Source organism: Sapajus apella, unplaced genomic scaffold, assembly GCF_009761245.1.
Source record: "Sapajus apella isolate SASKATOON/1434 unplaced genomic scaffold, GSC_monkey_1.0 scaffold6, whole genome shotgun sequence".
Lineage (NCBI taxonomy): Eukaryota > Metazoa > Chordata > Mammalia > Primates > Cebidae > Sapajus > Sapajus apella.
The window spans coordinates 179,871-191,601 of NW_022436946.1; the positions used below are offsets into that span (position 1 = coordinate 179,871).

The 11,731-nt window shown below is 48.3% G+C and overlaps 1 protein-coding gene across 1 annotated transcript in view; it reads left to right on the forward strand.

The window, feature by feature from the left end:
* Positions 1 to 11,731, forward strand: part of LOC116548968 (UL16-binding protein 2-like) — a 222,595-nt gene that overhangs the window by 19,620 nt on the left and 191,244 nt on the right. The window contains 2 exon segments of the mRNA XM_032274431.1: positions 5,450 to 5,704; positions 5,925 to 6,206. Of these exon segments, the coding sequence (XP_032130322.1) occupies positions 5,450 to 5,704; positions 5,925 to 6,206 (537 nt within the window).

Here is an 11,731-nt window from a genome sequence, read left to right on the forward strand (position 1 = left end):
AAAAAAAAAAAAAAAAAAAGAACAAAGCAAGGGAAGAAAAAAGGGGAGAAATGAAAGCACAGACTTTTTGAAACACAAGTATACTTAATACTGTGGTAAACAGTGGGGGAAGCCCCTCAAGAATGCAGCTGGTTACAGAATTTTCTGGGGTTTAAATAGGTATCTCTAGTGGCTTCCCATTGGTTACTTGGTTACACCCTGTGCAAATGAAACACTGGCCTGCACCCAAGGGACCAAACAGAGGCTGAAGTGAAGTTACGCCCTTTGCAAGACGGCACCCTGTGAAGACTGTTGCAGAAGGGGACCAGTCCGAGGCACTTTCTGTTTTTCATCTGCCAGGCACTGGAAAGCAGAGGCGTGGACTGTAAAGGGAGTACCCTCTGATCCTTTTGTTGCTTGGGCACACAGAGGTGGGGTTTTCCTCTCGACTCATTTCTAAGAAGTCAGAGCAAATCAGCCTTGGTTTCCCTGATCCAGACCCTATTCTCTGGCATCATTGAGGGGCTCCTTCAATGCATTAGGGGATGAGGTGGGCCTATGGGGTTATAAAGGGTGACAAGGCTGGGTAGAGAGGGAGTAAAAGGATGTGACGTGGGTGGTGGCAGTGAATGGTGATGGGAGGGTTGGGAAGTGTCTGCTGAGCCCCTGGGTGCAGGTGAATGTCTGCTGCAAAGTGAAAGGGAATGTTCAAGGGCAGGGAGCCCTGGGGGTGCTGGAGGGTACCGAGTAGGAGCTCGGCTGAGGAGACCCCCCCCCAGGTGGTGCTGAAGGCAATGAGAGGCAGACACCCAGGTAGAACAGCGAAGTGGGCATACCTGGCATGTCAGCAGCCTCGTGAGCTGAGAGCCTCAGGGGCTGACAGCATTCCAGGCTGAAGGCCCCAGCAGATTCTCTTCATGTATTTAGTCTCTCTTAAACAGGTGATTCTTATTAATAAGCAGGTGTTCTGTATTTACTCATAACTCATAAACATTCCAAGCAGGCAGCTGTTACCCACCTACCACTAATCACAAACTAAATGGTATTCTCCTCAAGGGAGCCAGGAGGGCAGGGCAAACAAAGTTTCTCAACAGGAGGGTTTGTGTGGTGGAGAGTGGGTGAGAGCAGAGCTGGCCCCTGGCTGTTGGTGGCAGGGGTCTGGGGTTGCGTCCACACGGGATCATCCCCTTCCCCACTCCCCCAGCCACCCAAGGTGCCCCCTTTCCCTCTCCAGACAAGACCAGGGAAGAGTACCTCGGTTTACAGCTGCTCTGGGGCCCCAGCAGAATAGAATCTGCTAGAAAACGTTTCGTCCCTCCCCACCTCCCTCCTCAGACCACAGCTCCGTGCTGCAGCCCAGGGTTCCCGGTTCCCTAAGACAGGTGAGGCTGGAGAAGGGGCGCTTCACCAGGGCTGCCCGCCCCCACTCGCCCTCTCCAGCCCTCTCACTCCTCCCCTCCTCTTGCCATCACTTTTTCGCCCTCTTCCAACCCAAGTCCCAGTCTGCAGGATGGAGGGGGTGTGTGGAGACGGGAAGCAGCCACGGGGACCTGGAGGAGAAGGGAAGAAGCCGGCGAGGGAACTGAGGGGCAGCTGCAATCCACTGGGATCGCCCCTGTCCTTCCAGAAGCCTCCCCTCCTCCCGACCTTCCTGCAATCCAAGCCCCCCACGTTCGCCCCCAGACCTCAGCTTAGGGACCATCTGGCAAACTCACCGCCCCGCCCTGCCCTGTACCAGCCCAGCAGCAGCAGCGGAAGCGGGAGGTGAGGACCCAACTCGGTGACCGCTGCAGATGCCACTGGGGACCTAGAGCTGGGAGGAGGACGCACCGGGAGGGAGCTGAGCGGTGACGCTGGGTGTCGGCCGCGCCGCCCAGACTTTCCCAGCGCGGGGTTCCGCGGGATCCCAAGCGCCGGCCAGAGCCTTTCCAGGCCCAGCCCACCTGCTCCTTCTCCAGCTCCATCCGGAATTGCTCTGACTCCCTTTTTGTCTCCGCCCCTCACCCCTTCTTTCCTCCTTCCCTTTCCTCCTGACCCTTCCGTTTCCCGTTTCGGTTCCTGATTTCAGACTCATTCCTTTAAACAAAGTTTAAAGGGCAAGGTTTTCCTGCCCCAACCACTCACCATTTATCCTCCGGGTTCAGTCAAAAGGGCTAAAGAAAGCAGCTTGCTGTCCTTCTTCAATGATGTTTTCTAGAAGATTCTATCCTGCTGGGGCCCAGACCAGCTGTAAACCAAAGTTCTTCTTCCTTAGAAAGACGTTGTGGGAACCTCAGTCATGTGTAGACCCCTCCTTCGGTTCCTGCTCCCTGTGGAAACACAATTGATTACATGATGGAGCAACAGTAGTTCATTGGGTCCTTTTTTTTCCCCAAAAAAAGTTAGGAAGGGATATAGTGTATTCTCAAAGACCTCATGCTTCTAGCAGAGAGGCAAAGAAATGTGTGAGCAACTGTCACACAGGGAGATCCCGATGCGCTCACTGTGGATCCAGGTCTCAGGGAGCAGGAGGTTCCTCTGTATTGTGGGAAGATGAGGGACACACATGAAGGGTGTATTTGTGCCAGGCTTGAAGGGTGGCTGCCCTTTGCCCACGGGGAACGAACCAGCAGAATGCACTGGCAGTTGGGAACCACCAGGAACTTTCACTTGAACCTGCTCTGCTGAGCCGCCTGCGCCATCTGTGGACCTGGGCAAGGGCGGCTGCTGAACTGGGAGCTCAGCGCCGATCTCTCTGAGCAGCTTTCTAAACAAGCAAGTGTCTCACAGGTTGAGATTTTAGGGACGCAGTCCTCAATGCTGGCCTGGTTTTAATGAGCACAGTCTTTTGGTCAATCTCCATTGGGCAGACCAGGAGCAAGACATCAATCTTTAAGATAATTTTTAAAGTTGTTTAATTTTGGTAAAAACATAGAACATAAAATTTACCATCTTGACCAATTGTTCAGTGTACGATATGTTGATTTAAACCTCTGAAACCCTGCCTGCTGTTTCTGTAATAAAACCTAGCCCAGACCTAGCGCGGTGGATCACGCCTGTAATCCCAGCACTTTGGGAGGCCAAGGCAGGTGGATCACCTGAGGTCAGGAGTTTGAGACCAGCCTGGCAAACACGGTGACACCCCATAGCTACCAAAAATACAATTAACCGGGTGTGGTGGGGGGCACCTGTAATCCTAGCTACCTGGGAGATTGAGGCAAGATAATCCTTGAACCAGGGAGGCGGAGGTTGCAGTGAGCGGAGATCGGGCCTTTTGCACTCCAGCCTGGAAAACAAGAACAAAATTCCTATCTCTAAATAAATAAATACAAAATAAAGCCTAGCTAGGACTGTAACCAAGTGCACCGGGGACTGGGGAAGTAGTGGAGGGGACGAGACCAGGCCCAGGGAAAAGCCCAGGGCAGGGTCAGCCAAGAACCCCTCAGAGCAAGCTGAGGGAGGGAGAGTGTCGCCGGCCCCTGCGGGAACAGGGAGATGCCGCCGCCCCCGCTGAACATTCCTGTGCAAGCTTCTTCACCTTTAATAAAAATTAATGTGATGATTAAATGAGACTGTCGTGGAAGGAACCGAGTGTTGGCAGGAGCAGGACCACCGCACTTAACCACGTAGCGGAGGCAGGGGCATCTATGATCCACGGGGCCAACAGAGACCCTCCCTGAAGCCTCAGGTGTGAGCTGGGGGTGAGGGGGTGCAGCCATGTGGCATTCTGGGTATCAGGGCCAACTGCTTGTGCAGCTTCTGGGTTCCCTGTGGCCCTGCTCCTGCCCATCCCAGGAGAACCACCTGTGTCTTCTCACTGCCAGGCCTGTTTTCCTAATGACCTAGAGGGTGAGGAGCCTACCTGTGATGGGCAGCTCTGAGGTGGCATGGTCACTGCCCTCCCATGGCTAAAGGCCCCATCTCTGCCAAGGCACAGCACTCTACAGGAGCCGCTTTTTAATGCTGACATTTCCTTGCTGTGAGTGGCATTGCCCTGCATCTGAACATTCACACGGAATCTGTGTTGTGATTCTCCAGTTAGACATTGTAACCACACGTACCTCTAGGATCTTATGGGTTCATGGGTCATTGGGCACTGAAGGCAGGTCCAGCCTCGCTCACCATTCATGGATCGTGGCTGCTTTTGAGCTACAACAGCAGAGTTGAGTAGTTACAGAGGAGAATATATTCCCTGCACACCTTCACATATTTACAAAATTGCCCTTCACAGCAAATGCCAGTGGCCATAAATATCTTTGGAGAAGGCCACAAAGAATCATTGCACTTGCTGCGGGGTTAAAGGGTGCTTCCTCACTGGAAACTGGTGTCTTCTTCTAACGATGGGTTCAGGGCCTGAGAAGTGGCTTAATTCTGCAAATTGGGCAAAGCAGCCTTGTTCTTGATAGACTGGCTACTTTCAGCCTCCTGGTCATCCATCATTTATCTCTGGTTGTTGTAATTATTTACATCCAGCAGTATCTGGGTTGAGTCCCTATCGCTTTTGGATATTGGACCCCTTTGTTCTATGAGCCATGGGCATAGCTTTGTATGGCTGAGGTCCCCAGCTGGCATTGGGACTTCTCTAATCATCTCCATCATGGTACCCTCCTTGCTCCTGACAGCTGACAGCCTCCACCTGGAATCTGCGATTTCAGGATTTCTTATCCCATTACTCCTGGGAGCCCATTTCAGGAACAGCATCTCCTACCCCCACCCCTGGCCTTCAGCAACAGGCATCCCTGAGCCTCCTCCCATTCTGGTGCCTTCTCATGGGGCCTTCTTTATATGTTGGGTAAACAGGAGTCCTCCAGGCTCCCCATGAGCACAGTGGGTGGACATTGTTCTGGATTTTCACACTCAGACCCCTCTGGCATGGGCACTTCTCTGAGCCTGTGATCCCTCCCTCTACTACCTGCCTTAGATTTTCAGATTTTCTGTTTCTTGCTCTGTGGACCATCCCTTTGTCCAAGGTTTCAGGAAGGCATCCTCATAGCAGAAGGGCACTATCACCAGGGGCTTTGCCAACATGTTAAATCCTGTGACCATAACAATTAACTCTGCTTTATCCAAGTGGGTTCCATCCTCACTCCACCGCACGATGCACCGGCATCCGCAGGGGCAGCCCCCACACCCTCCCACCTCCCGCAGTCCACGTGGGCTGCTGCTGAGGATCCTCTGCCACCCAGGCCCTTCCTCCTCTAGCAGGCCTGGCACCTCTCTAGCAAGATCACATGTTGACGATGTGGACAGAGGGTCGGGGGACATGTCTGGGGACATGTGGTTTCTCAGCAGGCAGAGACCTCCTCCTCCTCCTTGTCCTCATGCAAGGGGGAGCACTCTTAAACTTGTAAAGACACCATAGTTCTGGAGGGGACACTCCTTGCTGTGCCAGCTCAGCCCTCCAGAGGCGTTCTCTTATTGTCACAGTGTGGACAGCTCTATCTGGGGGTCTTTTCCTCCCCATCCCACCCTCATGTGCCTTTCTCCACAGACCCTCACTCTCTTTGCTATGATGTGACCATCATCCCTAAGTTCAGACCAGGACCATGGTGGTGTGTGGTTCAAGGCCAGGTAGATAAAAACACTTTTCTTCACTATAACAACACAGTCACACCCACCAGTCCCCTGGGGAAGAAAATAAATGTCACGAAAAGTTGAAAAGAGTAGAACCCAGTCCTGAGAGAGCTGATGGACATGCTCACAGAGCAACTGCTTGGCATTCAGCTGGAGAATTACACACCCAGGGGTAAGTTTAAGATGGTCCAGGACAAGAGGAAGCGGAAACAAGGGTAGGTTAGAGTTTTATAGTTTTCATGAAAAATACAAATGGGAAGGTCATCTCACCCCACAAGAAGCAGAGAGGCAAGGTCAGGATGTGGCAGAGAGAGTAAAGCCTGGAAATTGTAAGGGGAACAGGATGGGGGCTCAAAATGTGTCAAGAGCTGATCTCTCCTCTGTGGGCGCAGAACCCCTCACCCTGCAGGCCAGGATGTCTTGTGAGCAGAAAGCCGAAGGGCACAGGAGTGGATCTTGGCAGTTCAGCTTCGATGGACAGATCTTCCTCCTCTTTGACTCAGAGAACAGAATGTGGACAACGGTTCATCCTGGAGCCAGAAAGATGAAGGAAAGGTGGGAGAAAGACAAGGATATGACCATGTTCTTCCATTACTTCTCACTGGGTGACTGCACAAGATGGCTTGAGGACTTCCTGATGAGCATGGACAGAACCCTGGAGCCAAGTGCAGGAGGTAACGGAAGAAAAGAAATGGGGATCTCGAATTAGGTCAGAAATGGTGATCTCGAGAAATTAGTTCTTGAGTTCAGCTTCAATGATCCCAGTGTACACATTTATGTTAAAATGACCCCCTCGTGGGGGGCTCCTCCTGGGGGCGCCTGTGCTGTCCCAGCCTCCTCTCCCTTCTCCCTCCTGACTCCTCTTCCTCACTGTGCTTGCTTCTGCTGCCCTCACTGTGGATTTCTCACCAGCCTCGAAACCGAAACTGGGTGTCACTGTGTTTTCGGACTTTTCTCCTTTCACCCTCTTTTGAGAATCACTTTTCCTTTCCTTTCTATGGTCTGTTTCAGAAAATCCATCAAAACCACCTCCAATGCCAGCCCTGAGACCCTGCCCTTCCCTGCCCTGGGGCGTCACCTCCTCTTCCTCCACAGCAGGAGGCAGGGCTGTGCTGTTGCCTTGCTTCCCTCAGCAGCTGTGTGAGCTCCCTGAGGACAGTGGGCACCCCCTCTACCTTCCTACCCCAAGGCCTGTTTCAGAGGCTGCCCCATAGCTAGGGGAGTGGGGAAGACAAAATCTTTGCCTTGTAGAATGACCTGGAGAGGCAGCAGCTGAGGAGGTGTCTCCTTAGGTCTGGGGCCTGGACAAGGGTTATCACTCTTGTGTTTCCATTTCAGCACTGCCCATCATGTCCTCAGGCACAGCCCAACTCAGGGCCACGGCCACCACCCTCATGCTTTGCTGCCTTTTCCTCATTCTCCCCTGCTTCATCCTACCTGGCATTTGTGGAGAGTCCTTTAAAGTGACAGGTACCGTGGGCAGAACTTGGAGGGGAGCAAGGGGCAGATGGGTGAGGAGGGAGGACAGGGAAGGAGAATTTCCAGAGTCCTACCCCTCCCCATTGCCAGGACCTTCTCATGCTGACATGAGACGGCTGAATGAGACCTTGTGTCACTTGCTGGCAATGACCTGGGCAGCTCTGCTCTGAGTTCTGATGGATTCTCACCTTCAGAGGCCAGAGGGAAAGGGAAGGGCCCATACCAAGGCTCAGGGTCTGTTCAGCTTGAGAGGGTTTAGCAGGTTCCGGCCTGATTCAGAGCAGGTTCCTACTCAGGAAGGGTATGTGGCCTGCAGGCAGCGGGAATTCAGACACAGGCAGTCCTCTTAATTGGGTTAGGTGTATCACAGTAGCTTTAAAAGGGAAGAGGGGATTCTGTCTCTGAGGCTAAAAGAGTGTGGAAGCCACTGTGCTAAATGCTTGGTTTACAGGTGGGTGACGGATGTGTCTGGTCCTCCAGGAACTTAGAAATCCAGGGACAGAGACGAACACTCGCGTGGCTGCTATAATGAACATACACACATACACAAGTGCACCTCTCTGCTCTTTGCCCTCAGGGCATCTTGATGTGCAGGGTGGGAGAAATTTCCCCAACCCCAAAAAAGAATCTCTTTATGGACCCGTCATCCACCATTATGTCACAAGCTGTGAGCCAAGGAGCTCAGAGCGCAAACTCAATGTAAGCAACCTCTCTGGACTTATTGAAATAGTTGAAAAATTAGTGGTGCCATCTGCTGGACACCACAGGAAGTACTGGTCCAAAGTATTTGATGGTTTCAACATTAGACTATGCACCATTGCTTTAGATTACATGATACCTTTACAATCTGTGCTTTTGACAGGTGCTGTGATTAAAAAAAAAAACCATGAACCCCTGTAAAAATCAGTATGAAATTGGAAATGATGGTGGCTGTGTCCAATCTGCTTCCAAGATTTGAGAAGTTGTGCAGTGCCCAGTAGAACACATGTCCATTAGTAAACATATGTGCTTATTTAAGAATGAATAAGCATACTACTTTTTCAATTTATGTGAAATATTTTCTTAAATTGTGATTAAATTACTAAGTTATAAATATTTATTGTTTAGTCCTAATGACTTAGTCAATACATTCTTGGGTATTTCTTTTATTTTAGGGTTGTCTTGGAAATGTTACGGAGGCACCTTCTGGATTTTCCCTGGACCACTCCAGGCCATAGTCGCAGGCTCTGCCTCCTGCGCGAATGCTCATCTCCATGAAGCCGGGACTCACATGTCACCTTCTTGATAGACTTTCCTGTTCAGGCTACTGAGGACCTGGGCTCTCCCCTCTTTCTTTTCCTCCCTCCAACCTTGTTCCCTGCCCCCTGAATCATCTGTCACCTTCCTACGTCTGATGCAATGCACCTGCTCATTCTGTTCACCTGCTGTCCCCACTGGAGCAGGGATTTTTCTGATTTCTTCAGGGAACCATCTACAGCACAGCCCATTGTCAGTGCTGAGGCTGTACTTACCCTGCCAGTGAATAAATGAGAGGCAGCAACTAGGTCAGGGGCCTCTTTCTTGTCCATTTGTTCACTACATTTTAGACAGTAACTTAGGACATGGTGAGACCAGTGTTTCCTGGGCACAATAAATCGGGATATATTGTGAAGATAAGAAGTAGAAAGAAATGTTAGGTGGAAGAATGTGAATTTTCAAGTACGAGTTGAAAAGAGTGAGAAATAAACCAATCAGGAAAGGGGCAAGGTTGGCTTGGTTGTAGCTAATATGGTAGATAAAGGCAGCCGTCTGCGATAGAGGACCTGAGCTGTGAGGTTCCTCTGCAATGCCGAGACCACCCCCATCACCTGCCCTGCATTCTGTCTTCCGAGGCTGAATGCAAGTCTTGTGACTTCAGTGTCAAGGAAGCCACAGTCCCAGGCCAGAGGAAGGGCTGAGGTGGGCAGTGGAAACAGAGGGGGTGATGCAGAAAGGAACACCTGGAAGCAATGACTTCCAGCGGATAAACAAAAAATGTCACTTGCAAATGGGACAAAAAAGAAGGATATGAAGAACAAGGTGGAAATCATCTGAAATTCCATTATGCACAGTTTAATGTTAGGGTTTTTCTACAATCATATGTAATTTTTATAAAATTATGATCATATAACTTACAATTATTTTAAATGACTAGAAATTACTTTTTTAGGGCAGGGTTAGAGTTCATAGCGCAGAGTTCTCTCTTGCCTCTCTCAGTTAAACCAAATTTTTTTTTTTGCCTCATGTCATTTTATTCATTTTTATTATTTTCAAACTTTTACTTTAAGTTCTGGGATACATGTACAGAATGTACAGGTTTGTTACATAGGTATACATGTGCCATGGTGGTTTGCTGCACCTATCAACCCATCATCTAGGTTTTAAGCTCCACATGTGTTAGATATTTGTCCTAATGCTCTCCCTCCCCTTGTCCCCCATCCCCCGACAGGCCCCAGTGTGTATGTTCCCCTCCCCCTGTCTATGTGTTCTTACTGTTCAACTCTCACTTATGAGTGAGAACATCCAGTGTTTGGTTTTCTGTTCCTGTGTTAGTTTGCTGAGAATGATGGTTTCCGGCTTCATCCATGTCCCTGCAAAGGACTCATTCTTTTTTATGACTGCATAGCATTCCATGGTGTGTATGTGCCACATTTTTTTAATCCAGTTCATCATTGATGGGCATTTGGGTTTGTTCCAAGTCTTTGCTATTGTAAATAGTGCTGTAATAAACATACCAGTACATGTGTTTTTATAGTAGAATGATTTATAATCCTTTGGGTATGTATACCCAGCAATGGGATTGCTGGGTCCAATGGAATTACTGGTTCTAGATACTTGAGGAATTGCCACACTGTCTTCCACAGCAGTTGAACTATACACTTCCACCAACAGTGTAAAAGCATTCCTATTTCTCCGCATCCTCGCCAGCATATTTATTCATTTTTAATTTCAACTTTTATTATAGATTAAAGAGTATACATGTGGGTTTGTTACATATGTCAATTGTGGGAGGCTGTGGCTTGGGGTCCCAATAATCCCAGACAGTAAACATGATACCCAGTGGGTGGTTCTTCAGCCCATATGCCCCTCCCCATACCCCTGTCTAGTGATCTCCACTGTCTGTGATTCCCGCTTTTACATTCATGTGTATTCAATGTTTAGCTCCCACTTATAAACGGGAACCTGCGGTATGCAGTTGCCTGTTCTTGTGTTAGGTCACCTAGGATAATGGCCTCCAGCTCCAACCATGTTGCTGAAAAGGACATGATTTTGTTGTCTTTCATGGCTACATAGATTTCCATGGTGCATGTGTACCACCTTTTTTTCATTCGGTCCACTGTTGCTGGGCACTTAGATTGACTCCGTGTCCTTGCTAGTGAGAATAGCACCGCAATGGACATACGGGTCTATTTGATTGAATAAATTGTTTTCCTTTAGGTATATCCCCAGCAGTGGGATTCTTGGGTCAAATAGTAGTTCTATTTTAAGCTGTTTGAGAAATCTCCAAACTGCTTTCCTTTGTGTCTGAACTAGTTTGCTTTTGCAGCTAAAGTGTCTAAGCGTTCCCATTTCTCCTCAACTTCACCAACATCTGTGTTTTTCTGACTTTAATAATTGCCATTTTGACAGGAATGAGATGATGGCTCACTGTGGTTTTGATCTGCATTTCTCTGAAGATAACTGATATTGAGCATTTTTTTCACGTTTGTCGGCCACTTGCAGGTCTTCTATTGTAAAGTGTCTGTTCATGTTCTTTGCTTATTTTTTCAATTGGGTTTTTTGTTCTTGCTTGTTGAATTGTTATGTTTCTTGTAAATTCTGGATATTAGATGTTTGGCAGATGCATAGTTTGTAGATATTTCTCCCATTTTACATGCTGTTTACTGTGTCGTTAGTTTCTTTCGCTATGCAGAAGCTCAGCACAGCAAAAGTTTAATGAGGTCCCGTTTGTCGATTTTTGATTTTGGTTGCAATTGGTTTTGATGTCTTCATGAAATCTTTGCCAGGCCCTATGTCCAGAATGGTATTTTCTAGGTTTTCTTCCTGGATTTTTATAGTTTTAGGACTTACATTTAAATATTTAATTGACATCAAGTAATCGTACATATATGGTGAAATGCAGGGTTTAGTTTCATTCTTCTGCACATGGCTAGCCAGTTATCCTAGCACTATTTGTTCAATAGGGAGTCTTTTCCCATTGCTTATTTTTGTTGATTTTATTGAAGGTTAGATAACTGTAGGTGTGAAGGTGTCTTTCTGAGCTCTCTGTTCTGTTCCACTGATCTGAATGTCTATTTTTGTACAGTACCATTCTGTTTTGATCACTGTAGCCTTATAGTTTGAAGTTGGGCCATGTGATGCCCCTGGTTTTGTTCTTTTTGCTTATAATTGTTTTGGCTATTTGGGCTCTTTTTAATTCCAAATAATTTTTAGATTAGAGATTTCTAATTCTGTGAAAAATGACATTGGTTTTTTGATAGAGATGGCGTTGCATCTATAAATTGCTTTTGGAAGTATGGCCATTTTAGCTGTATTGATTCTTCTAACACATGAGCATGAATTATTTTTTCCATTTATTTGTATTGTCTCTTATTTTATTCAGCCAGGTTTTGTAGTTTTCCTGGAAAGATCTTTCATCTCTTTGGTTAGATGAACTACTATGTATTTCTTTGTGTGTGTGTGTGTGTGTGTGTGTGTGTGT